This window comes from Pollicipes pollicipes, unplaced genomic scaffold (assembly GCF_011947565.3).
Source record: "Pollicipes pollicipes isolate AB1234 unplaced genomic scaffold, Ppol_2.1 Scaffold_7261;HRSCAF=8764_pilon_pilon_pilon, whole genome shotgun sequence".
Lineage (NCBI taxonomy): Eukaryota > Metazoa > Arthropoda > Thecostraca > Pollicipedomorpha > Pollicipedidae > Pollicipes > Pollicipes pollicipes.
This window is the reverse complement of record NW_023597054.1, coordinates 5,280,208-5,308,168: the sequence shown is the minus strand read 5'-3', so window position 1 is coordinate 5,308,168 and position 27,961 is coordinate 5,280,208. Positions and strand designations below refer to the sequence as shown.

Below are 27,961 nucleotides of genomic sequence, written 5' to 3'. Positions count from 1 at the left end.
AGCCGAAGCCGTCGGACTGGTCCCTGGCGTCGCCGGGAACGGCTAGTCGGCGCGAGGTGGTTAGGTCGGCGCGCGGGCGGGCGGCTGCGGCCAGTGCGCTGACGGACGGCCGACGGACGGCGGCGTGCGAGCTCTGACCAGGATGACCGCGGCATCTCGCCTGCTGGTGCCCGTGGCGGTGCTCGCCGCCTGCATCGCCCTCTCCGACGCCGGTAGGTGATCCTCCTCAGAGGCGACGGCCGATGAACTTTGGCGCCAGACCTGCCTTGTTTTAGGTTATTGACTAAAACAAGTCATATATGGAAAGATGAAGACAAGAAATTACAGAAATGCGCCCGCAACTTTTCAGATATTCGTCGCGTGGCTTTAAAACATAAGTTTCAAGCGGCCTATGATATCTGTGTTAGGTAAAGAGTCATCACAAAAAAGCCTGTAGTCGGCATTGCGTTGAATATCAATGCATTTACATCCAGAACATTCGCAGTTACGCATCCCAGTGATATACCGTCTCTCCAAAATAGTTTTAATCGAAAAATTTGAGGCAAAGGTTACGATGACGCCGCCAATTTCATGATGGCGAGCAGTTGTCTTTGGCCCTATTCTCGAAAATACTAAGTCTTTTCATGGTAACGGCTTACTTGGTCTGGCGTAACATCAAATTAATGTACTATGACGTCCTGATGTGGCAAAAAATTGGTAGGTCTTCTTTGCCTGCACATGTACTACAATACAAACGTGCGGAGTAATTGCCAAGCAAGTCTTGTGAAGTGTTTGTTACGAATATCAGATGAAGGCTACCAAAGTCCTGCTTAGAGACAAACCTGAGACGGACTTGAAGGGAAGTCTACAAGAAGTTGTTCTCCGCGAACTTCCATAACAAACTGGAGGTGGTTTATTATTTTGGACGGGGTGACTGGTGGCTTGTCAGCATGCCGTTGACAAAATATACACAGTTCATTCATCGAGCTCATTAACTTTGAATTGAAGCTCATAATTTTACGGCTGCACCCCCCTCAGCGGATGTACCGTCATTTCCTCTGATAGGCGTCGTTTCCGCTGATATATTTTATACCGTCTGTTGGTGTGGAAGCTGAAGCGCGCTACCATTTTGAAATGCATGCAGCGTATCTAAGTGATCGCAGAGAATCGCGGTTATTCGGCGTCACGACTTGATGCAACACGTACCACCGGCATCAGTTCAAACACTTCACGTCATATACTCGTCGAATATCACTGTCAAAACCTAGATATTGATATAAGAGCAACCCCATTTTGTCCTCGGACGTGCCAGACGCTCCATGCATGAACTATTTCACCTGATTAGTCGTTGCTACTCTATGATCTAAGTTGCTGCTCTCATATCTACGAGACCATGCATTGTGGCGATTAGAAAATTAAACAGGTTGGTTCCTTATTCATTTCTGAGTGCAGTGGTGTATATTGTTATGTGCTTTTGGTATACGTTAATGATATGTGGTGCCGTTAACGTGACAATGTCGTCTCGCCGCGCTCGCTCCACGGTATTTTGCTGCTCGCCTGCTCGCTCAAGCAATAAATCGCCGTGTGGCGTTCTTTAAAAAACCGTCCCTGCTCCGAAACCAGAAAACCTAAAAATAATTTTAGTTAGAAGAGTTTTAAAAGGCGCGCAATGGATGTCTTATACGTCATTGTAAATTTGTCCGCGAGTGCACAGCATGCCAGAGAGGTATCCTCAAAAAACCTTACAAGGCTGCCTTACCCCCCCCCCCGCCTATCAGGACGAAGGTTAACATGTGGACCGGCGAAGGCTTTGCCGGCTGAGTGGTAGCGTGTCTCAGAATAACACTTTTTTGGTTTGCAAATTGTTTTTGAAATTTGTTTTTGGTTGTGATTTTTTGAGTAATATGGTTACTCAGTATCAGTCTGGTTCCCCAGGTCAGGTTAGTTTTTTCTTCGAAAGTCCTGTTTGATTTGAAGACATTGGCGTCGACTTAAACGCTTGAAACGATGCCCTTGGCACTCTTTTACCCCACTAATTCCATCTGTCCAACCATCACATCTAACTGATCTGTCAATTGGCCGAAAGGATAGAGGAATGGGGGAATAAGGCGCCAACGTTTTAGAATGTATATTTTTAGCAGCGTTAAAATTGGTATCAAATCGATCATTTCCACAAAAGTGACTCGATGGTGTGCAAATAGATGTGATGGCAACTCATATGATGCCTCCTCATATGACTTTTCTGTTCTTGCTCGACTCCGATCCAAAGGAAACCTGAAGATTTCAAGCCGTATGAATAAACAGAGACGAATCAAACAAGCACTCGCGTCACATCATTGCTAATGAAGAGAACATTATGACCACGCCTTATATTGTACGTCACTGTAGTATTATTGCACGTTTATTAACAGTAGTAACCTCCTACCAGCTGGGTTACACCCCTTGCAAGAGGAGCTGCAGTTGGCCCCTGTCGCTGGTTGCAATGCTTACGAAGATGTCAATCACGGTCTTACGCATTCAGTGGTTGGCTGGTTTAGCCGCAGGCTAATACCGATATAAATAGGCTGGAATACCAGCGAAGAGAACCCACTTACCAGATCCAACAATCTTCGTTCTGTGTTGACGAATAGTGTGTCATTCGAAACAAGAGAGGACTCGACCGCCTCGGGCCTCACATAAACCAAGTGGAGATGCATCACAGCCAGCGCTACTCCGACCGCGGGCTTGCAACCGTCCGGTGGTGCAGCAGGTCCTGGCACGGCTTCAGGTCATTCTTGAGGGCGTCAGCGGACACCGCTGCAGACAACATCGCGGGTTTACTGTCTGATGATGCCTCTGGGAAAGACCTGAGGCTGTACCGGAACCTGCTACACTTCCGGACGGCTAACCAGACCGTGGTGGGAGCTGTGTCGGTCGTCGTCATGTGTCCCCACGTGGCTTATTTGAGGCCTGAGACGGTCGTGTTCCGTCTGGTTTCGGCGACGCCAGCGACGTTTCGACGATGTTAGCCACGACAGTGGCGAATAACTGTGTCAGCTTGAACACAGAACTGTCGAATCTCGTAGAGGAATCTCCTTGTCTGGTATTCCAGCTTCTTCAGAGCTCTGCTAACCGATGCTCAACCAAGATACGATAAATGCGAAGCTAATGACGGCTTACCATTTGATTGTAATTTTGAGCAGTGTGCAAAAGTTACTAATGATGTTGCAGAGAAGGGTGTGTCAATGATTCAGATATACGCAGACACTGAAGCTTCTGACAAGAGCCAGCTGCAGAGGTTTTTGCAGAAGATGAAAGCCCACCGGCCGAAGATCAGTACTGTCATCAACCTTGCAGAAGGTGGAAGCCCATCGGCCGAAGATCAGTACTGTCATCAACCGTGCAGAAGGTGGAAGCCCACCAGCCGAAGATCAGTACTGTCATCAACCGTGCAGAAGGTGGAAGCCCACCGGCCGAAGATCAGCACTGTCATCAACCGTGGGGAAGGTGGAAGCCCTCCGGCCGAAGATCAGCACCGTCATCAACCGTGCAGAAGGTGGAAGCCCTCCGGCCGAAGATCAGCACCGTCATCAACTGTGCGCCGGACGGCCTTCGATGTCTAGTGGCGCGGCGTACAATGCGTGCTCATAACAAGGCATCGATGTAGTGACAATACGTCAAGGTCTGTTCGTCACAGATATTTTAATTTGGCATGGTTTGATATTTTTCATGTTGGTCGGAAAGAAGGATAGAAAAGTCGTAGTACGTTCTTAGCTTAGAAAAGGGCTAAGGGCATACTTTAAAGTGTTCAACCCGGTGTCCATGGCCACTTTTGTTGCTTCTTAAACTGGTCTTCTTTGAGCAAAAATGGATGATAAGCATGGTATTTTAAGCACATTGGGCGTCTTTACGTTTTAAGCCCATAGACATGCATCAATTTGGACACAAGTGGCATTTCTGAACACGCCTGAAGCCGAAGAAGTAGACTAGCGCGTGGCGTTCATACATTTCCAAAAATGTTATTCTGGGTCACCCTTCCGGTCAGGACCACTGCATTTGCCTCGAATGGGACTACGACGTTAACCTCTGTATGGTGAACTTGCCAATATCCGGTGTTTTTCCATATCCTTCTAAACCTCCAGCGGAATGCTTCGCAGCTACACATAATACGTTTGTAAAATCAGACGAATATGCCGACTACTTCCGCATCCTCTGACACAGATGGCAATGGTCTCATTAGAAACTAGACGAGATCAAAAGGAGTTCCACTGCATTATTAGCCAGAACTATCTCGCATTGTAACTGGGTGTCAAGACAAATCCAAAGTCATGTCAAGTTCAGGCAGACTGTTTACTTGACTTTCTGAAACATTTGGAACACAGCTAATCAAAATGACATGATACGGTTGATGATTTATAGAACACGGGTGAAAGCTTGCAGAGCAATAAACTTCTTTTCAACCGCACATCCACATATATCCCACCACGGCTCCCGTTGATAGCTTTGCAGCGAGATTGTCTTCCGGGCTGGTGTGCGAACTCGCGCTGTCTCGTCATCAGTACTCTGTGTTAGTCGCCTAATAAATTTAAAAGATAAAGATTCCTCTGTAACACCAATGAAACGCGATATGGTTTAAAACACGCACCCGGGTGGCCGGTCCAATACGACAGTATTCAGGTGGGAGGATGTCAATTTGATCTCCCTGAGATCTCAAAAACTAAGAGAGCTAGAGACGACAAGTTTCTGGCTAGATACGTCTGTATGCGGACCCACTTCGGGGGCATTTTGGTGTCCCTTGGTCATGACCTTCGGGTCAAATAAGGTCAAACGAGTCCAACTCCAAATCGGTGCCACACGTTCCGTCAGTCCTTCTCATGCAACCACCTGTAACCTAGACAGCTGTTCTTAGGTGACTAGTGTTCATTGCAAGTCAGTGACCCGATTTGGCATTCAAAAGTTTGCAATTGGCGATAAAAACTTTGGGAATACTATTGTTTTGAATCTAAGCAGCCGCCAGTGGTTGTCATGGGAAGAATGTTCCTAAAAACAAAAGATTGATCGAGGGCATCTAGGTCATCGACTTCTCTTATCCCTATTTAGGCCAAATAATGGATTTGGTGACCTCCAGTAATTAAAGTCTTTGGCTTCTCTGACCCCTATTTAGGTCAACTAATGCATCTGTTGACTTCCAGTGATCAGGACGCTTAAATTAAACGTCATTGTTACTCTATGATGCAAGGTATCTAGCAAAAAGCAATTGGTCTCGACCTCCGTCTTACCTTTTGTTAACCGAGGTCAATGAAATAAGTCGTAATGCTGAATTTAACTGTTGAATTTTCCAGAAGAACGTCGCAAATATTTATGGCTTTCTCTAAACACTCCGTTCTTGCATCCGAATGTATTATTTTATTATTACATTATTTTACAATCCAGAAGTTTTTACCCCGAATCATTGACGGTTTATTTGCCGACATTTAGGCCACGTTTAGCGAGACAACATTGTGCCGTTCGGAAGTTTTCTGTGGGAACACCTCCGGGCGATCAAATTGACCCCACCCAACCGAGTGCGTGTTAAGTGGCGTGGTGATTCATGAGAGCCACGAAGCGCACCACATCATGCTGATTGGGATTTAAACATGCAAGAAAGAGTCATTTTAGAACGTCGGATGGGGTGGAAATGTCAGAGTTATATCCCTGGCGTTATATACAAGGACAGCAACGAGCCACTTAATCATGTTGTAACTCGGCTTTCCAATGATATGGTAGAGCGCGCATGAAACACCTTCTTTTAAACCGCAAGCAGTCGCTATTTTGTACCCTCTAGCACGACAGTTTGTTGGAACGGGAAACGTTCAACATGAATGCCACCCACGTCGGTTTTCAGGCTTTTGACCGAGAGCTTGTGAAAATTTAGAATAGCATGCTATCGCGATGTCCGTAAAAAATAATTCCCAGTGCAAGAACAGTGGCCAGTCCGTCATTTGTCCACTGGCCATATGGTGCCCGAACTGAGCGGCACCATTGTAGCCAGTTTGCTAATCTTCCGCTGGCCATGTGGTGCCCGAACTGAGCGGTACCAGTGTAGCCAGTTCGCTATTCTTCCGCTGGCCATGTGGTGCCCGAACTGAGCGGCACCATTGTAGCCAGTTTGCTAATCTTCCGCTGGCCATGTGGTGCCCGAACTGAGCGGTACCAGTGTAGCCAGTTCGCTATTCTTCCGCTGGCCATGTGGTGCCCGAACTGAGCGGCACCAGTGTAGCCAGTTTGCTATTCTTCCGCTGGCCATGTGGTGCTCGATCTGAGCGGCACCAGTGCGGAGTAACGGTTCAACGGGCTTACGTGGCACGCTTGATCAGACCACGATGATACAAGAGATGCCGACATGGTGTAACACTATGTTAAGGTTACACATCCGGCGGGCATGATCAAAACTGCACGGATTTGTTACACACGTTGGTTCTGAACAATTGTTACACGACCTTGTGCTGCGTGCGAGCATTATACATGGACCATCCGTATGGAAACCAAGCCCGTACCACTCATAAATCATTGATTGTCATCGTGCAGACGCGAAATCTCGTTGTACTGAATTATGCGAGGTCTTCAAGCCAATGGTAGGGGACGGCAGCAATCTCTGATGTATCAATGCATACGAACGCACATTCACTTTTGATCGATCGGTTATGACTGCACAAGTTTCAAAAATGCACCTGACCACTTTGTCGGAGATGTGACATGTCTGCGTTTCACTGGATCTATGACTTAAGGCCCTGTTCTGCTCCGTTCCTAATCTGGGCGCACTCATCAGTTAAATCATCCCTGAAGACACACCAGCGGCCCTCACGAAGGCACGGACCAGGGATAAATAAGCGCCAGTGCATGCACTTCTGAAACGCGTGCCGTCCGAGGATCTGAGGTAAAACGAAATGTATGATGGGCGCCCTAAGTCATGCAGTTTCACATCGTTCGCAGCACACCTGAACATGACATCGCGGAGCCCAGAGGAGGGACAAGAAAAATATATTTGGCGGTATAAGGTGCTGATCCTTAGGGAATCCACCATCAGAATTTCCTTTTAGAGGCTTCCTCGCGTTCAGGCAGCCATTTCATGAAGATCGTCTGTGCCAGTTCGGGCACTCGCTTGTTGCTTATTTCATAGGACACTCCCGAGTTTGTTGCTAAGCACTTACGGCGTGGTGGGCATCTGCCGTCCAATTTCAAGAGAATTAATAGTATCGATGGCGATAGTTCTTTTGCGCGTCGTTGAGAGAAACTCACCGTCATGCCGCCTGTTTGAGGAACCTGCCACGGCTCTGAAGCCTGTCTCTGAGACCGCAGGTACAATAACGCGACACAAGTTCACCATCTGACGCTTACCATCTCGTCCCCAAAAGTATGGTACGCACCGCAGCTCCCACCGCTTCCCCTGAGCCCGGGCCGAAGCCGGTGGGGCCCGTGCCGAGCTCATGCGGCGACTCCAGTAGGCGTCTCGCAGCCGGACGTGCTTTGCGTGCACTGTTCGGCACCCAGTCCTGCCGCACATGCTGCGACCGCTGCCAGGCCGGTTTGGCGGCGGCGTCGACGCAGGTAAAAGTCTTTGGATTCCTGCGACGTTAGTCCCGCGCGGTATCCCTGGGCCATCGTGACGCCATGGGAATTGATGGCCGACCTCGTCCAGTGAGTTGTGGTGGCGATGTGTTGGGGAAGGGGAGGGGGGGGGGGGGGGGGGAGGGTAGCGGGAAGGGATTTTCGTTCGGGCTTGGAATTTTTATGATCGGACTGGTTTCACTGGTCCAGTCCGGTCCGATAAGCGACCGTTGGCACCGTGTGTGTATGCGTGGCTTCAGTGCGGCGAAAATGGCGTCCGGTTAGGATAGAGCGGGTGGCAGATGGCTCAGAGTTCGGAGGTCACGCTGTGACATTGATTCAATGCTGTACTTGGGTCGATGGTCCACGCATACTGACGCATACTACGCGTTTTGTACTTCACGGCGGATCTAAGCATTCTCGATCATAATGGCAATGTTGTCTGAATCTGCTTATGGACAGCTGGTGCGCTGAAAACGCTGACTTTGGCTTCTCTCATTGGCTTGCATCTTTTTTATTAAAAAAAGGATCGCAAATTACTAGACTGTCGCCTACCACACCACTCTGAGTAATCACTGTTGTAGAGCTGAGGGCTTGTAATTATTTCTTCCTGTGCCATGTTCTCGTCTTGCCTACGGATAATTCTTGCTCTAGACCAGTTTTAAAATCCTGGAATGGAGCCGCCGAAGATTACTTGGTCGCGCAAACTGTAAGTCACCTCGTGATGCTCGGCCCTGTCTGTCGATTCTGTAAACCTGATGTGTTGCAAAAATGTGACAAACGAAAAGGGAAAAGTTATTTGAAGTGACCTTAACTTTACGTTCACACAAAACACAAGATTACACGCACAGTGGCAGCGCCAGTCAACACGAAAGACGGCGAAATGCAGCTAATATTTGACTCGTGTGTAGACCAGACATTTGCCGTATCCAGCGTTGTTTCATAAGCACGTGTAATGCAACTGTTTTAGCACTCTTACTTGTATTGTTGCAGCTCGGGTACCGGTAGTGTAGTGGTTAACACGTCTGCGTTAACCGTTGCGCGTCTATGAAGCTAGAGGTACGGGGTTCGATTCCCCGCGGTGCGCGCCTTTCCTGCCAGGGTGAGAGGCATGCGATGCCGTACAGCCTCAGCACTTGGGTGCATCTTTAATCCCAATGACAACAGATGTCACAGCTCATCCAATGGGATCAGATATGGACGAACATAAATATTTCAAGAAAATGGTTAACAGCGCTTGATGCATACAAGAGCGTGAAATTACTTTGCCCAGAGGGAACGTCATGGGCCACACGTTGTCCTGAATTCAGAAGTGTAGCTCCGAAACGAAAGTTTGGCTTGTATTCGGGTGTAGCTTTCGAAAGTTAAGCCCTAAGGCTTTCACGGTACGTAGCACAAGGTGGGGAATAGCATACGAGACGTGGACGACAGTGATGTATTAGTTGTTCGCGATTAATAGACGATTGACACGCGCTGGGATGCGGTCAGTTTGCCCCAACCCCCTCCCCCGAAGGTTTTTCAAGAAGAAGTTTCGAATGACTGGGCGCAGCCAAACCCTGAATGTCTGCAAGCCATTACATCACATACAGGCCTAATTATTCTGTAAATTTGGTATCTCTAGTTCTCTTGGTTTTTTAGATCTCAGGAGTCAAATTGCTCCACTCCCATCCCCACCCCAGCACATCGCATTCAACCAGTCACTCGGGTGGGTGTAAAGGCAGGATTAGTGAGGTTCAATGAGCGTTGTCGTTAGAAATCCCGCTGGAAAATGGGCGCACTGATTGTGGTATGCGGACGGTCATTTAAATCCGCCGTGACAGCCTCCATCTCCGCAGGCTGGTGGCCGGCGGGAATGGGCTGCGGGAAGCGAGCAAAAAAGTAGGAGGCCTTAACATGTGACCTTTCCATCTAGGGAGCGTCATTTACATCACAAAATTCCATGGCACGGCAGCGGCAATGGGCTGGCCTAGTATAACACCTCATAGGCCCCCTTTTCCCCACTTTTGAACCCTTGGAGGAGAACTAGTGGCCTGCTAACACGAGAGCAATGCTGGAGATGGCATGTCATATGCAGAGAGGAGTTATATTGTTTCAAATCATAAACATATGATCAATACTGCATTGGAAGAACACAGTTTCACTCGTAACATTAGCATAAGTGGCATTTTCAGCAGTGCGAAGTGAACGGCTATACGTGACCATTAACATAGCAGGGGCCGCACCAACGGATAACAATCCTCGCCGCATAGTCGTCTTATTGCCCACATGACAAGTCATGGCATTAACAAAAACTTTGACTTTCGCTTGATACATTTTAGGAATCAGTATTTTCACAGCCTCAACGGAACTCACTGCATTTGTATAAAGAGTGTATGTGTTACTTATTCATAGGGTCTGCTTGTCACCTTAAGTTGGGGGGCCGAGGCGAGACGAGCCTTCCACGCGGAACGCGACGGTGTATCTTCGGAGACTACCTGGATGCCTGTCATTATTCGCTATTGGGATGTAGCGTATTGTCAATATCATCGAACAATTTTGCTAAAAGATTGTCACCGACGATAGACTCGGTTTTAGCTGTCGGAACAGAAATAAACGACCCCCGTATGGTTTGCTGGCTGAACGCGAAATAAGCACCCGTTGCAGCTCGCCGACTGTGATGTTTTGTTTTCAAAATGCCGGCTGTTCTTTAACGGTTGTTTTATATGCTAAGAGATGGGTTTGCTTATAAGGCCATCCAAACTCGTTTTTGACCAGATTTGTTCGAATATCATACGCCTATACTAATTGGCAACGCAAGTTTTGTAAGTTGGGAACAAGGAAAGGAAATATAACCTATTGCAAGTGTTACCAACCTACCTTAACGTCGACATCATCACGGCCTTAAAAGGACATAACTACCAGCTTCGGTCAAATGCTTCCTGGCTTCATGATTGTCTTGTTTTTTTATATACAGAAGAGATAGGCGTTGAAACTAAAATAATAGTGAACTTTACTGCGACATCACCGAACATGAAATATATGAAGCAATGGATCGAGGGTCTGTACTCGAGAGAGGAAAGGACAGTCACGTCTTAAACAAGTTAGCTGGACAGTTGGGTGCAAATTATTGGCGCTTGGTAACTGTCGCCAACCGTCTTCTAGGATTTCAACAGCTTGCAATCTGAAGGTTTTGTTAGGATAGCAAACAAGAGCCAGATGCTATGAACCGCGACACCGTCAATGCAAAGCTGCATATCTCACGACTACAAGGCATGGTCAAAGTTATGTTAGCTTTGAGAACCAACTCTGTCCATTATTTAATATCTGCCCAACGATGAGTTTTACTCGCCTATTTGGCCACCAAGCAGACAAGCAAGTGCCTAAAAGATCTACAACTTGCCAATGGTTAGATTGAGGCGATTCGCATTTCACGGTCGTGTGGCGTTATCGGAGTACGTATGGTGAAACGACCGTTGAGAAGCGAGCTCCTAGGGCAAGAGGTACTCGCTTCGCCCACTAACGATGAAAACAACAAAATTATTTGTTCAACAGGGACTGTTATCGGAGAAATGGTGCGTGTTTTATCAAATAGAAGTCTTGGTACAAGGCAACAGGGTCTGTGATGGGAAGAAGCCACTGATTTCGCATGTGTTGCCTGTACTAAGGTGTCTACGCTGGCCTCTGACGAGCCTGTTTTGTTCCAGCTCACGATTGGGCGTACGATGGAGAAGCTGGTGAGTACCATCGAGCCAGGCATGCGGTCCCCTCCACCCAGCTCACGATTGGGCGTACGATGGAGAAGCTGGTGGGTACCATGGAGCCAGGCACGCGGTCCCCTCCTCCCAGCTCACGATTGGGCGTACGATGGAGAAGCTGGTGAGTACCATCGAGCCAGGCACACGGTCCCCTCCTCCCAGCTCACAATTGGGCGTACGATGGAGAAACTGGTGAGTACCATCGAGCCAGGCATGCGGTCCCCTCCTCCCAGCTCACGATTGGGCGTACGATGGAGAAGCTGGTGAGTACCATCGAGCCAGGCATGCGGTCCCCTCCTCCCAGCTCACAATTGGGCGTACGATGGAGAAACTGGTGAGTACCATCGAGCCAGGCATGCGGTCCCCTCCTCCCAGCTCACGATTGGGCGTACGATGGAGAAGCTGGTGAGTACCATGCGGTCCCCTCCTCCCAGCTCACGATTGGGCGTACGATGGAGAAGCTGGTGAGTACCATTGAGCCAGGCATGCGGTCCCCTCCTCCCAGCTCACGATTGGGCGCACGATGGAGAAGCTGGTGAGTTCCATGGAGCCAGGCACGCGGTCCTCTCCTCCCAGCCCACTAGTGCAAACATCATAACGTACTTCCTCATTTCAAAAGCAATGCAGATGTTCTTGTCAGTTAAACTTTACAACTGACAAGAACATCTGCGGCGTGCTGAACAGCTCAGTCCGTACAGTGTCGCCTGCTCCCACTCTCGCAGGGAAGTCGGGTGCTGCAGCGGGCTCACTTCATGAATGTGTCAGTGTGAGCTTATCGTTTCGTGTATGAGCAGGTTCAATAATCGCGCAGGTTTAGTTATCACCAGTAAACCCCGTCCAGAACACTCTTTACGTGACTTTTTCCATGCTGTAAGACTCGACCAAAATTGCACACGTCCTGTATAAAAGTTACTTTTCCCAAATGTATGCTCGCTGAGACCTGGAGGCTGGTGGTGTGTCACCTATGACGACATGCTGCAGTACGTGATCGCAGGCCTGCCGCCTCGTGTTAGTGCTACCTGGTAAAAAGAAAGACACAATAGTCCGTCATGGTGACTAAGAAGACCTGAGGAAAACAATGATATCGCATTACGGTATCTCATTTTTATCTCAGAGCTGTCTTTACCTACCTTCCACCGTATAAGAGTAATTGCCATTTTTTCGCACCTCTATTTCCCATTTTTACATCACTGAAAACCTGCACTTCCCCCCCCCCCATCGTTTTGCAGGAGAGCATAACGTACGCAATCATCTTGATTTTTTTCAAGGACGTTTGGTCCGAGTATTTGGCCTGGCTGACAATACAATAAGTATGAACGTCACTAATGCGCATTGCTCGCACTCTGAACCAACCGGCCAGGTATTACCACCCCAGTTCAGCGAATGTTTCGTCCGTATCGGCAGGCCTGTCTCAGAGGCCCTTGTCGTGTTTAACATTTGCATGACACGGCCACCCTGCGCCGGACATGGTCAGGTATGACACTCTGGCCTCCCTGGCCAGCTGCCAGCTGACCTTTCGAACAAGGTCTGGGCTTGCAAGCTTCGTTCTCAGAAATTCGAACCTACGGCCTCTGGACTGCCAGCCCTTCCGTTCGTTCACAGAGGGGACATATGGAAGCACATGACATCTCCATTCGGAGAATGGCAGTCGGGATGTCGCTGTCAGCTCTGATTGCGATGATGACAACATCGAGGGCGAGGCTCGGCTCGAAGTGACGTGACCACATCAAGGCTGCTCGTACCGTGCCGGGATTCTTACCCCTTCGTGGGGCTTCCGTGTCCGGACCACTGTTCATTCTGGATGACCACGCCACTGTATGATACCTTGGTCACCTGGAAGCGTACGGAGATATCAAAGACCCCCTAACCATGCCTGGGTGTTTGCCCACAAAGCCATTTCGCTCTCTTTGGTGGTCTCGGCTTCCCGGCATTTGTTGACCGTTTTGGGATTCTCCAATAGCAAGCAATTAAGTTATTGTTCGAGTGCATCATGAAACACATGCCAGGGTATGTTTTACCCCCTTTACTCCGCCTTTACCTCCTCCCCCCTTTACTCCTCTGTCCCCTCCCCTCCACTATGCTGGACACAAGATTCGGCGAGCAGCGCTTCTGCCGCGAAGCCTCTTGCAGCGCCCGGGTATGTTGTAACACAGAGCATTGGAGTGGGGAGTGACTGTGCCGCGAAGCCTCTTGCAGCGCCCGGGTATGCTGTAACACAGAACATTGGAGTGAGCCGTGATTGTGCCGCGAAGCCTCTTGCAGTGCCCGGGTATGTTGTAACACAGAACATTAGAGTGAGCCGTGATTGTGCCGCGAAGCCTCTTGCAGCGCCCCGGTGTGCTGTAACACAGAACATTGGAGTGTCTGAGCTCCGAGTCACTCGCTGCAGCTTCTGGGATAACAGTCCATGGATGCCATTTGGTCCCAAAGTACTCTACCGATAGCCGATTAGTTTCAACAGGCGGAATTAGGCGTTAGGTACCATTTTGCGCTTGGGATGGTGTGAATTAACCCAGCAATGATGGCGCTCCTGGGCAGCCCACCATTGACCAGGGGGAGGGAAGGCATATACCCGATGTTTATCTCAAGTACAGTCGGACCGAATTGAAAAGTTCAAATGACGACCGATAGCGCTGTGGCGTGTGGTCTCAGGGCGAACAACACACTTAAGCGGCCTCCACCATCCTGTCACAGCGCCACGGCGGCAGACCTGAGTATCACCGCTCGTTGCCCGGGTCCGGATGCACCTGAGCACGGGGACCGCTCGCTGCCGTCGGTCAGGACCCACCTGGGCGCGGGAACCGCTCGCTGCCGCCGGTCCAGGCCCACCTGGGCACGGGAACCGCTCACTGCCGTCGGTCCGGGCCCACCTGGGCACGGGAACCGCTCGCTGCCGCCGGTCAGGACCCACCTGGGCACGGGAACCGCTCGCTGCCGCCGGTCCAGGCCCACCTGGGCACGGGAACCGCTCGCTGCCGCCGGTCCGGGCCCACCTGGGCACGGGAACCGCTCGCTGCCGCCGGTCCGGGCCCACCTGGGCACGGGAACCGCTCGCTGCCGCCGGTCCGGGCCTACCTGGGCACGGGAACCGCTCGCTACCGCCGGTCCGGGCCCACCTGGGTACGGGAAGCATGCGCTGCGATACACTTCAAGCCACAGCTCAGTCATTGTTACATATGTCTACATGGCAGTTGATGCAGGCATTCTTCACAGCTGGTATTTAGGACTCAGTATTTCGTGTTTTCCCAGTTTCGTGTATAAGGCCCAATATTTTGAACGTACTTGTATCTATATTCATGTTATTTGACATGCCAATATTTCACTGTACAGCATTGAAACGGCATGACCAAAAGGCACATCGATAACAAGATGATTGTCATTTTAGAGGGCAACATTGCTCTCATTTCTCGTTTCTCATTTCAAGTTCTAATTTATCATGTTAAGTTCTCATTTCTCATTTCAAGTTCTCATTTCTCATTTCTCTTTTTCAGATATCAACCATCATCCTTTACTGGATTTTTATGTCGCTTTCTGTACGGCTGTGCTTTTTTGTCAACAAGTCTGCAGCCATTACCTTTCTGCGATGTCACTCACGCTTGATCATGTATGGCCCGTGGTTGTTGTTTTAGTGCAAGACATATCATGGTGAATTCACACTCCATGAAAGTTTAAAACAATATCTCAACGTGTTTTTAAGCCATCGTGAATATTCGACGGAAAAAGGAAGACATCGCCCCCTCGGTCAGTGCTGGGTTTTAATGAAAGTGCATTTCCTTCCTGGATTCAGATTTTATCTTCCACAGGTTGTATGCTGGCTGTTCCTAAGTGTTTCGCTGCAGCGCCACGATATTTTATGATTTTCCACAGGATTTGTGCTGATATGATCATATATATATATATATATATATATATATATATATATATATATATATATATAAGTATATATATGCATGTTTGATAAAAGATAACTGCTGGCTCAGCATGGTCGAGCTTTTTGGCGCGTGGTTCTAGTTTCCGGGCCTTTGACTTGGCATCATCGCATCATGTATAAAAGAAAGGATTCTGCCAAAATATCCCATCATATATATATATATATATATATATATATATATGTACACACATATGCATATATATATATATATATATAAACAATGCAAATCTCCCATATAATTCAGTGTGCAAAATTGGAGTGTTGTGGTCAAATTCGTGTTTCGTGATTGTTGCTTTTTGCATCAACTGCCGGAACGTATCAAACGTTTCATGATGCATCACTTCAGTCATCATCATTCATCATTTCATTTCAAAGCTTTCACGTTTGATCATTCGCGTCTCATCATCTTTGTAGGTGGCGTGGTGGTACGAAATATTTCCCTTGTACCTAGGTGTTAATAGATGGTGAATATATTTGTGCAGTCCTGAACCTACCCCATTACATGCATGCATCATAAATTTTTACATGTCGTCAAATTCAACACGGTTTTTACCTTCCCATTGTCAGTGGAAAGAGCCAAGCTTTTTTAGAGGACAGAAACCAGCTTTTATTTGTGCATTTTAGGTGTCATAAAGCGACGCGTACTGCTTGGGCACCCCCATCGCCCAAAAGGTCTTCGGTACGCGCTGACTTGAGTTCGCCATTGTTTGGAAAATTGCATTTCTCCAATATAAAATGGGCAAACGTAAGGGCAAGGATATGTTTTAGCCACGTGGCAAAGAACCGCAGGAGAATTCTGCAAAGCGGCTTTGCGATCTGTCAAACGGTGGGTTGGCGCAAAAGAGTGGCGGTAATGGTGCCCCTCCCCCGCCCCCCCCCCCCTCCATGTAGTTTAACTGGCCCCACCCCGCGCAAGATCTGAGACCTCACAAATTGGCGCGCAATGCATGCTCCTATGCGAATCGTGCAATGCGTGGTCTGAAATCACCTGGTCATAATGATCGTTTGAGGTCCGGACGCATTTTCGTGCCCTATATTGACGTGGTACTTTAGGATTAGTTGTCCTTACTAAAGAATGCTCTGGCAAGAGGGTCAATACCATGAACTAAGGAGAAATGGTGCCCGCGCCTGGCTGCACACTCCCTCGATGATGTTCCATACTTGCTGGTTAGTATGCGAAGTTGCCTTTGCTCTCCATGTCCATGGGCCATAATGTTTTTCCACCCACGTCATTTAAAATGAAGTCCAACCACACTCCGTTGCCCTTTGCGTGCATAGTGCGCAATACAGATTAAATTACCTCTAACACACCTGGATGCACATAAGCCAGATAGCTATCCACGCCATTTAAATGCGGCTGGCCGCTCCTCTGCCTGAGGCGAGAGTTCCCCTGGATCTTCCCCTTAATCAACAGGCGCCTGCATTTGACCGTTGTTGCTGTCCTTGTTGTCTACACTATGTGCGACTCTATGAGGACATGACTCTGAATGCCGAATGATATGCGAACCTGGGAATGTTAATAACTGCTTTGCCCAGTTATAAATGATATCATAGGCTGGCCTGCCGTTTTTGTCTCCCTTGGATGAAAACCGTTTGTGGTTCATTGGAGCGTATAACCTGCCCCCAGGTCCTGAAAAGTGGAGCCACATCGGCTACAACCAGTGCAGCGGAAAACGCCAGTCTCCAATCAACGTTGTAACGAACAGGGTCATCAGAAAGCACTTCAAACCGATCGAGTTTCGTCACTTTGACCAGATTCCGAGGGAGATGAACATGACCAATAACTACCACTCAGGTGAGAATGGGGGTTTACGTTGTCAGACCAATGACAATGGATGTGACCACAAGAGACATTTCGATGTGCTGCTTAGGTACCAGTAAAGATACAACTGGGGGCGAGGACGTGGTAATACGTGATGTAATTATTTTACGACAGGTAAATGCTAAGGTCAATAACGCCAGAATATACCAGCCCGGTTACAGTACGGGACACCGAAACACAGCTGGCAGTAAGTCTCGAATCCACATCCTGGACGCTGTAAGTGAAGCGTTCTATGCCTGAGCTATGACGTCCCCATGCCGGTTTCGTGAGCGGGCGCAGGAGCAGCAGCGCAGACCGTTCCGCCGGCCGGCGCAGCATACACAGCTCGAATGATGCCATTACCAAGAATCAAACGGGACTGACCACGTGGTCAGTCGCCGCGTCACGGCAGCTGTTGTACAGTGCCAGCGCGTCACGACAGCTGTTGCACGGTGCCAGCCTCATGCCATTGGGCATGCGTTCTGTCGCTCTGTATGAGACAGGCATCACTTATAGCTTTACTGGGTATTCATAGGCATTCCGGCACGACAGTAAGTTTGCTGTCAATTAATGAGGACAACTTTGAACTGCAATGACCAGATGTGGCCTTGATTCAGGAAACTATGGTAATGACAAAATTATCACACTGTTACTCCCCGAATTTTTGCCGCACGGCCTTCATACAGATCTTCCAAAACGACTTGCAATGCAGGATAATCGTGAAACGAGTATTGTTTCATCATGAAATTGATGTTGATAAATGCAGCTGTTCACGTAATCTTTCTGCAGCACAATACAGAGAGTCCCGATGCTCGTGTCCCCACAGCACGGGCGACGCTGGAGTGGGACGAGATCCCCCTGATCGGCAGCGGCGGCCTGCCGGGAGAGTATGAGGTCATCAACTTCCACTTCCACTGGGGCAGGAAGGACTTCAAGGGCTCCGAGCACACTGTCGACGGTGAAAGGTACGTGTTTCTTCACGCACAGTCACGGAGCAGCAGGGGTAAAAGCGGCCCCGAGCCATTTAAATTGTCTTTTAAATGGAACCCGAATAGCGGCGTATTTTCCATTGGTATCGCGTTTTATCGGCATTTAGGCTGTTGGTAAGTGACGACAGGATGCTTCGCATGTCTTTCCACATCTTCCTTGTACATGAACACGGTGAAGCTACACTTCATAGCTTTTACTTTTACCCACATTTTCCATGTTTCGTGAATCAGAAGCGTAGCTAGCTGGCCACTTTATCATCCCAAAGATGAACTCCGGTTTTATAACGTAGCGAAAGTTTTAATCGTATTGAACTTAGAAGGATTTCTGTAACGTATTGCGGCTTAACCACTGCGCTTGGCGGGTAATGAACGCTTGTGGTGCGGACGCGGCTGTGGGCTCAGCCAATGACGTCAGTGATCCGACACACCGGTTAGTGCTGGTAGTGTGGCTGCCCTCCCCCCCCCCCCCGCCCGCCGTCTAACACTGGCCACCCCACCTCCGTGGAGCTGCTGCTCAGTTGCACCAATTCGCGACGCGTGCCGACTGATTCCGATCGATTCCGACTGGTTCCGACTGATTCCGCTTTCAGACGCATTATCATTGGCGGAATTTTGTTCATGCAAATAATGTGATGTGCTATCCGATGATCCGATCCGATGATCCGATGTGCTAATGTAATGCTTTTTTGTCAGTGGTATTGGTAGTAGCAATAGTGTTTCGGTGCTTTCTTTGGAATGCCTGGATTGATATTTTTCTTACATGCTATATTTTTTCAGCTATCGACCTTGAATCTTCATTATATTGAGGTCCTTCCGGGGGGGATTTTGCATAAAAGTGACAAATGGTGTTATGACTTGCAGACCAAACACCCCTTTGCAGGTTTTCTAGATTGCACTTTTCAGTTCCAGCACTGCATTGCATTGCTTCGTTCTGACTGTTTTCGCAAGGTCATACCATGAAAACTTAAGGTAATTCAAATCTGGGAATTTATGACCTGATTTGAACTTTTCATACCCATATGATTGTAAAGGTAATCACATTTATCTTACAGTTTTAAAAGCCTTTCCGGTGCTGTTTTTCCTATTTCCACGGCGTGTTTGGTTATTAATATAGGTCGATTAATCAGTGCAACAAAATCCTTCACTGCTTTGACATACTGTGACGCATAACGGGTTGTGTTTGTCGATGTTTATAAGTGCCAATCTGTTACAGTTGTCCAAAAGCTGTTCAACGCCATTTTCTGCATTATCATACCGTGCTTAGGTCTTGAGATAACTCAAAGAGTGTCCACAAAATGACAACGTGATTCCTGCGGCCTGATTTGACCCATTGAAGATCACCTTCACTACGCATGACGCATGTACGCATGATGCAGGGCGATGGTCAATACATTTTAGTAACTGGACATTGCCAGGAACATGGTGGCGTATTTTGGAAAGGCTGCATCGCATGATGCTCGTCACGAAAAGGCTGCATCGCATGATGCTCGTCACGAAAAGGCTGCATCGCATGATGCTCGTCACGAAAAGGCTGCATCGCATGATGCTCGTCACGAAAAGGCTGCATCGCATGATGCTCGTCACGAAAAGCATCTATCCTGTTTCAGTGCGACCAGCGTGTGGTTTGATGTGTAATGTGACTGTACGATGTACGGAGAGCGTCGGCGGAAGGGGAAACCGGTGACGCAAAACCACCCGAGCTCCGTTATTCATTGAACATGAACCGCCAGCTGGTGCGGACAACTCCGCCATGGTCCAAAACTCATCGCGTTACAACGCTTTCTATCAGCAGCGTGTTTAACCGCCCGGGGAGAAGACCGCTGGGAATACGGCTAACGCGCCTAAGATACCCTGCCATCCGCGCTCTAATTGCTTGTGAGGACGCTAATTTCGCTACTTCGCATATACCTGCATACACCAGCGCAAGATGGATTACAGAGTTGATGCGTGTTCACGAAGTGACAACCTCTTTTCTTGTTTCTACTGTTATGTTCAGTGACAAAGTTGAATTATATCTCCTTGTGAGGCCAGTGACAAATATGACTTATGTCGATATTGCATTTGCCTGCCGGCACGGATCAAGCCGTTTCCTCAGTGGTCCCGTAAGCTCTCAGCCGGGGAGTTCAGTTCAGCCCAAGTTGTCAGTCATGGTAACCCACGCTCAGCCGATGATTTTTATGTTACCCTGCCAGGTTTTATAAAGGGACATCTCAGATAACTTGTTCATTGCAAAGGAGCACAATTACGCGTTGTAATGAGCTTCGCTTCTTCGTTGCATTCGCGTACCGACCTGTATTCAATTGAACTGAGATAAAAGCGCGTTCCCCCTCTTTGCATCGCTCACGATGGCGGCTGCGCCCACGGCCACATGTTTGTTGACGTGTCTACTGCCGATGCAAATGTCGATGAGAGGGGTGCCACGCAACATTATAATGCGCATTGGATTTGGAGCGAAAGGGAATGCATAAGCGGTTTACAATAATGGTCAATGCGGTACAGTTGCAGCGCAGTACAGTACAGTACAGTACAGTATATATGTATATATATATATATATATATATATATATATATATATATATATATATGACTACACATTTTCAAGCCCGAGCGACTAGCTTCTAGCCTGACATATTTTATAGGGGCTCGAGGGGCGTGATAAAGACCGTCTGTTCCTGTCGCGTTAATATATTTATTTGGGTTCAAGTTCTTCTGTGTTGGTGGTGGTCGTTTTCATTCGACTTGGCACGACAGTTCGTTCCGTCCGGGCCTCGTGACGATAATATTTGTTCATCCCACCTCACCAGCACATGACACCCAGCTCTGGCACGACTCCAACCGCTATAACTGGTCCCCGCCACTGTCTGACGCCACGGTTTTTTCACGCTGACGACCTGAGCCAAACAAACAGAACATGCCGCCCCTCACCCGGCCAGCCTTTACTGGGCCTCTTCTGTGAACGGCTTGCCAAAGCTGATGCAACGTCACGGTGGGCGGGGTTGAAGGGCTTCAGGGCAGCGTGATCGGTTTTTGCATTAGCTGCATGGCATCGTTGTCTATGGCTTCCAGGTCACGACTTTTTACAAACGATATTATGCCATCTACGATCACAAGAGTGGCATATTGTGATATGTTTTAGTCGTTTCTCCTCATCGTTCTACCTGGCCATACACACCGGACGTGTACATCAGTGAAGCGTCATCTTTGAGACGTAAACAGTATGTTCCTTTTCGGACTGTTTGGTGGGTCTGGGGTCATCAATCAGGGCCGGTTGTAAACAATGAAAAATATTAACTTGCCCAAGCATGCTTTACATTCTGCCAAAAAAGCACAAATGTAAGGTGAAAATCTGCAAAAAAACACCAACACAAGTTTAAGGTGAAAACGCAAGCCTACGCGCACTCAGTTTGCCTATGTCAAAAAGAGGTGTGGCAATGAGTGTGCGCCACCTCGTTGATAACGGATCCTGAGCCCATTCAGTTTAAATCTTTGCACAACAATGTGGTGCTGCTGGTGTGAAGATTTTCCTTAAGAAGGTTTCAGGCATACTGCTTGAAAAATATCACTGAGTTGCAATTTTCACGTTCCGACATCAACATCAAACCAAAACGATACAACATAGAAACAGGCGGCATCTGTGCAATTTCAGTTTTCCTGTCGCTGACCAGGGAGCCAGTGGTCATGTCGGCTTACTGATCATGATACTTGGTCAGGTTTGGATGCAACACGAGGACAGTGAGCGAAATTCCTGCCGGTGGCTGATTCAGAGGCTGGCTGGTGAGTGAACTACGATGTCACATTTACCGTCCCCGTCTTTCGCGGAGCAGCCGCCGTTGGCCGTCGCTGCTGACAGACTCTTAACGCCGGTCGTTGCGTTTCAGCTACCCGCTGGAGATGCACATCGTGTGCCAGAACACCAAGTACCCGGAGCTGCAGGACGCGCTGCAACACCCGGACGGTCTGGCCGTCATGGGCATCATGTTCGAGGTGCTCCCTGGGCCGGGCCCTGGCGCCGCCAGCTGACGGCAGCCGCGTCACCGTTTGGACGGCGGCCAGCTTGGGCGGGCTCTGAGCGCGCGCTGTAGCGCATGGAACTGGTCGTCATCAATACTTACGTCAAAATGCCACGAGCACGAACGTATTTAGTTTTGTATTCTTTTTTATCTTCGTTGTCATTGTTAATGATCGTTAAAGACTGATGGGAAAAACAAGGATGGCGGAGGAACAGACACGACCGGTTGGATAGGCAGACGGACGGCTTTGGTGGAGAAGAGAGAGCAATACATAGTAACACCCTTATTTGGGGGAGGAGAGGGACCAATATATAGTAACGCCTTTATTTCTTAACACTGCGCATTGGATGGCCGGTTTTTTATAGGCTGGTACCGAATTATAGCCTTTCACAAATATGTGGGGACCCATTGAGCAGCCCCGGCGCCCGCTTTTGGGGCAGGAGAGGCCCGCATAAGATAGCCACATTACCCCAGCACATGACATTTTCAATCCGATCCCTGAGGCCCATAAAAGACAATACATGACTATCTCTCAGTAGGGTCGACAAACTATGCAACTAGTTGCCCAGTCGGGCATTAGCCGAGCGAGGCCCCGCGCCAAGGAAACGAAATATTTGGCTTCCAGCGTCAAAACACGGCGACATCAGAAATACCGTTACTAATGGTTTCATAAGGCGCCGTCAGTTATCAGCCGCGTCGCTGGCTGAAGCGTGCGGTGGGCTCCATGACTTGGCATTGTCACCACATGCTATTCACGCAAAGGAAAAAACAGACCGGCTTGAAGTCGGCCAATATTCGAGGAGCAGGGCTGTTTCTAAATTAGGACGAAGGCTCCAACTTGTCTTCGTAGATGCCAAATTTGGTTAGAATGCTGACAGTATTGTTCACGAGTCCTGCTTGAAGTCGATGGCAATCGGTCATGTGTATTCAACAGCCGTAGGTAACGGATCTTTGCTGCCCCGAACATGCGGCATATTCTGAACTGAACAGTACAATTTAAAAACACTACATGGCTGTCCGTTATTTTATCCATGCCACTCGGCGGCCCACATTTCAATAGACGCGTGCGTACCATGCATGTGACTCAATTGAGGTAACGCCATGAACCACAGCCCAAGGTCTCTGTGAACAAGGTACGGGCGGCCCCGAATACGGTTGAAGGGTCATAAATAACGTGGGGAACACGCGAGGAACTCTTTGTTCCATAGACCCCAGAGCGGTAGTTGGAGGCGCTCCGGGGACCGAATGCGGATTTCGTTTCTATTACTCTGGACCGGCCTGACCTTCCCGGTGCGCTCCGGACCGGCCTGACCTTCCCGGTGCGACTGGCCTGACCTTCCCGGCGCGCCGTGGACCGGCCTGACCTTCCCGGCGCGCCGTGGACCGGCCTGACCTTCGCGGTGTGCTCTTGAACCCAATGGGTTTTTAAGGATGGTCTTCAGCTTCACCGAAAGTTCAAATAAACAACAAGCATCGTTTCGTTTTGAAACTACCTGCTCCCATAAGGACAGTCCGGTAGCTGCGCTCTTTGACCTGCCGTCAACTGTTGACCCATCTCCCTGCAGGTCAGTGAAGCCAACAACCGCGCCATGAAAAGGCTGGAGCCGGCTCTGCGGCAGATTGTGAAGGGTGGCGATTCGGTGGCCGTCGAGGAGCCGCCCCGGCTGCTCGAGCTCATGCCCTGGAACACCAACGACTTCTACCGCTACGACGGGTCGCTCACTACGCCAAACTGCAATGAGGTCGTCACCTGGACAATCTTTCTGGAGTCAGTCAAGATCACTGAGAAGCAGGTCAGTAGTGGTGCATTTTGTGTTGAACCTAGTCAACAAATTGGTAGCCGTATTACATAGTTCTTAATGCCAATGTTTTTTTATCGGAATACAATTGGTTTTTGATGCCACCTGAACATTTGTTGTTGTCCCGCGTTTGCACAGCGAAAAATTAATTTGAAACCTCCGGTGTTCTTAACACGCTCCCTGTGACCGGTTGAATATCCTTCGCTATGGCGAAGGTCAGTTTGACCCGTTGAGACCTCAAACACCAAGAAAGCTGGAAACACGAAGTTCACATGGTGTGCTGACCTGGACGTGACTCACTTGTGTCAAATGTGATGTTCCTAGGTCATTGCCCTCAGGTCAAACAAGGTGAAACAAAGTCAAAGTCCAGGTTGGTGTCCAGAGTTTCCCTAGAACCTAGATGCCCACATTAGGTAAAAGATCACCGATGCTCCTTTAAGGTAATTGAACTTTTTGACTCTTCGAAGGTCATGGTGACCAAAATAATACAAGACTGCGTTGAATTTGGCACTTGAATAAGCGTCCAAGATGACACTGGGCAGTGTGTTCCTAAAAACAAAATGTTGATCTGGGTTATTTTAGGTCAGTGGCCTATTCTGACCTTGACAAATTCTATGGAAGATGTGTAATGCGGTTCCTGTTATCAATAAATTCGAAATGAGCACCAGGAACTACCCTATACAGCAAGCTGTGGAGTGATACAACAGGTTGATTTTGACCTTGGTCTGACCTTCATACCTACTCTAGGTCGATGCAATTCCTTCATTTAATCGTCGCGTTGCCTAATAAACTATCCCAGAGTTGTACGACCTTGTCAAATACCCCGCTGCTTTATCAGATTGGACGATTCCCAAGAATTGTCTTCGCTGAATTCATGGTCTGGCTTTGATCTGCGATAGTTCAGCCACCTTACTAGTCACATCTAAATTCTTCATACCAAACGACCCGCTATTCAATTTTCTAGAATTATGCAAAATTTGGCGCAACAAGCGATGAGAATGGCAAACGATTGAAAAGCTGCCTCACGTTTAATCAGACGCATACTTCATTGTCGTGCCCATTATTTTTCGCATTCGAAAGTAGATGTTCTTTGTCAAGTCTTGCTGCCGCCGCTGGCGGAAGTTTGACAATTGTCTATTCCTTGTAAGCTGGCTAAGCTTGCCTCGACACACAGCTTGATCCGAGGGCTGCCAGCTGACTGGACTCGCGCTACTGTGCTGTCAGCTGGAGCTGTTCCGGGCGCTGAAACGCAATCCCGTGCCGATCGGACGCAACTACCGACCGCCTCAGCACCGCTTCGGCCGCTCCGTGTTTCTCAGCAAGCCCGAGGAGGAGGACAGCGTCGTGTTCGGTGGCATCACAGCCGAGCTGCGGAACGACGCCCGCCCACTGCGCGTGCCTCCGCTGCCGGCGCTGCTCGCCATGCTCGTCATCTGTCTGGTTGGCCGCTGAGATCAGAGCGAAATCAAGAGGCCTGATCTCTGAGATTAGGGCGGAGCTCAGCGGATCTCAGAGATCAGGCGGAGGAGTGTACCTGACGTCTGGGGTCAGGCGGCCTGCTCTCACCTAGGTCAGGTGGAGGTGCAGATCTGATCTGTGAGATCAGCCGCCTGCCGTTGAGGTCAAGTGTAGACCACCTGTCCTCATCGTTGTATTGTGTGCGACCCAGTGCCAGCAGCACTGTGCGCCCCAAGAGGTCGGAGCAACGAGTAGCTGGTCACTCAACCCAGTAGGGAGCTGTTTTAGCAGGGAAGTAGGTGTACGTGTCGTGAGATTTCTGGTGGGCGGGTTGGACTGGTGTAGATCCTGCAAGGACTAGTTCGTCGGGCATTGACCTGACGTAGAATTCCATGCAAAAGTAATGCATCGGTCACTCCCGTAAACGCGCCTGAAATGCCGCCTCAGCTATTCCCCTGTGATATAGGACTCGAAGTCCCTCTTGGAAGCTGATCTGGTTTCCACCACTGACTCATTGCCTCACACTTTCCGTGCATTGTCACTAGTGCAAAGTTGGCTCCAGTTGCCTCCTGTCTTCTGTCGCATTTGCTTCACGCTGAAAATACTGCAGAGATGTGGTTCACAGCTGCCTCGAAAGCATCGAGTAAGCTGTGTCGGTGAAACCGTACTCACGATTAAGTGCTGCAGCAGGATGGCCGCCAGCTTCCCAGATGTCATCACCTCAGCATCGATATTACTGTCACCCCTCGATCTGGATCTGGCTACAGATGTGTTTCAGGGCAATGCTAAAATGAATAAGTTATTCGAGAGATGAACGAAGTCCTCGCGTATCAATAAATAGCGTTATATCTGGTTGGGGGAATTCTCTGTCTGAACAGGAAGTACGGCCTTCGTTTCATATAGCCCACCTTAGAGAGTTGTGCAGTTCTTCATATTTTTCAAGAGCTGTGTTTTGCACTCCGCTATGCCCCTGCCAAATGGTACGCCTCACGCCTATCTTGAAAGGCGCTGGTAAATCAAGTGACTTAACGTTGTGTGGATGCAGTGGTGCAGCCAGGACTTCGTCCAGGAGGGGCACATCGGGTCATAAGGCCTGTTTTTGGACTCGGGAACTTTGCATGCTAGATGCTCCATCTGCATACATCGAGGGCCGTTAGTTTGTTTTGGATGCAACGTGGACGTCTTAAAATTTCAAAAGGTGAAAGCTTAAAGGTAACATGCAACAATCTTAAAAAGTTGTCTTAAAAGCCCCGGAGCAAGTCGAACTCCAGGAGACGGGGAGCTGTGATCTCAAAAGGCCCGTCCCCTGGTAAGACCACTATGTAAGTGGAACTTCCCTGTACAAAGAAGCCGTTCACTCTCCCCATGCTCCCGATATCGGAGTTCAAAGCCTGTAGCTCCGAGAGCAATTTGCACGCAGCCTCAGGCACGATAGAATATTCATCACACGTCATGTGCTCAATGTGGTGGCGTATACGTAAATCCGTGTTCCATCATACTTTATATACAACACAATTCATCTAATTTCACCAGTTTCATCTACGCAGTATGTATTCCAACCATTTCAACGTGGAATCACACAGCGGGTTTGTATATGGGAGATGTGACCCCGCATCTTTGGCGTGTAAATATCCAACACAGAATTGAATAAGCACCAAGATTGTGTGCGTGATTTGACGTGGAGACATGCTATCCACCTGTTTCACAGCGTTGCATGGTGGAGAAGCAAGCGGGTAGCACCAAACTAATTGTGTGCACCTTTGTAAAACAGCCTGAGCGCATACGCCTGTAAGAAATCAACACAAGTTTATTGTAGTGAAAGAGCTAGAGCGGAAAGGGACCAAAAACGGCCTGCGAAGGACACGCACAATCTGATGACAATCCAACGAGTGGATAAGGAAGCCTGCGAGACCAGCGGGTCGTTGGATGCTGGCCCGGTTCCAACGTCGACAGCGAACTCAGCACTCGACACTGACGAACTATCGGCGGCCTCACAGAAAAGCGAACAATATGAGAGCGAAAAACAAAGGGTGGCTGGGGAAACGAATTCAGAATTCCACTCCACTGGATTCCTAGCTCCTTTTTGTCGTGCGATTTGACGGTTTCCGTGGAACGAAGACTTGTTTTTGTAAGCATTGTCTGGCAGCGCTCGTGCTGCATTTTTATTCAGCTCCAAATTCAGGACCCTATCTAGCCTACCGGGCCTGCTGACAGCGTCCTTCCTTGGTCCAATGACTATCGTCACTTGCCACGTCTCTACAAAAAATGGTCCGATATTTAGATGTTTGATTATCTTTGGGATGGTGTGGTGGTCTGGAAGGAGGCACCTTTTTGCACATCAGCTACTTTCCTGCTGTGTGATGACTGCCGGGAATAAGCGTGCACAAGGCCGTTTACATTCACTGAAAGCCTTCCTTCAACACATTTGACGTTGAAGAGGCCACAGAGCCTGAACCCGCCGTCTGCTGGGTACCTCGCAACAGATCGCACACAGCTATCACGATTAGCCTAGTCGAAAAAATAGACTTGCTGTGGCCGGCTTCACCCAATTTTCCCTTACTTTTTGCCTTTGGCAATCACATGCCACCGCCCATAGATATGCTAACAGGAGTGTCTTACCTTGTCCAACAGCGGGAGGGAAAATTGCCTCGGGCATTAGGACCTTTAAGCTCCAAGGTCGCGTCACTCCCTACC

At 48.9% G+C, this 27,961-nt stretch overlaps 1 protein-coding gene across 3 annotated transcripts; it reads left to right on the top strand.

Annotated features, from left to right (window-relative positions):
- The first annotated feature begins 77 nt into the window (after window positions 1–77).
- On the top strand, window positions 78–26,120 carry LOC119111850 (putative carbonic anhydrase 3). Of its 3 annotated transcripts, none has more exons than XM_037235680.1 (7): window positions 78–212; window positions 11,714–11,743; window positions 16,838–17,005; window positions 17,838–17,976; window positions 21,879–21,984; window positions 23,576–23,803; window positions 25,034–26,120. In XM_037235680.1, the coding sequence occupies exons 1-7, from the start codon at window positions 143–145 to the stop codon at window positions 25,259–25,261; spliced, it is 969 nt and encodes a 322-aa protein (XP_037091575.1). In that variant the 5' UTR covers window positions 78–142; the 3' UTR covers window positions 25,262–26,120. The 3 variants fall into 3 exon arrangements, with proteins under 3 accessions (XP_037091575.1, XP_037091574.1, XP_037091576.1); XM_037235679.1 differs by lacking the exon at window positions 11,714–11,743 and adding an exon at window positions 11,229–11,258 and having other exon boundaries at window positions 79–212; XM_037235681.1 differs by lacking the exons at window positions 78–212; window positions 11,714–11,743 and adding exons at window positions 11,240–11,258; window positions 14,771–15,020.
- Window positions 26,121–27,961: the final 1,841 nt, after the last annotated feature.

Excerpts from the sequence above, each read along its gene's own strand:
- LOC119111850 (XM_037235680.1), top strand. The coding sequence starts at position 143 with ATGACCGCGGCATCTCGCCTGCTGGTGCCCGTGGCGGTGCTCGCCGCC. Across the intron at positions 21,985-23,575 it reads TCATGGGCATCATGTTCGAG|GTCAGTGAAGCCAACAACCG; the intron begins GTGCTCCCTGGG and ends ATCTCCCTGCAG. Across the intron at positions 23,804-25,033 it reads TCAAGATCACTGAGAAGCAG|CTGGAGCTGTTCCGGGCGCT; the intron begins GTCAGTAGTGGT and ends CTGTGCTGTCAG.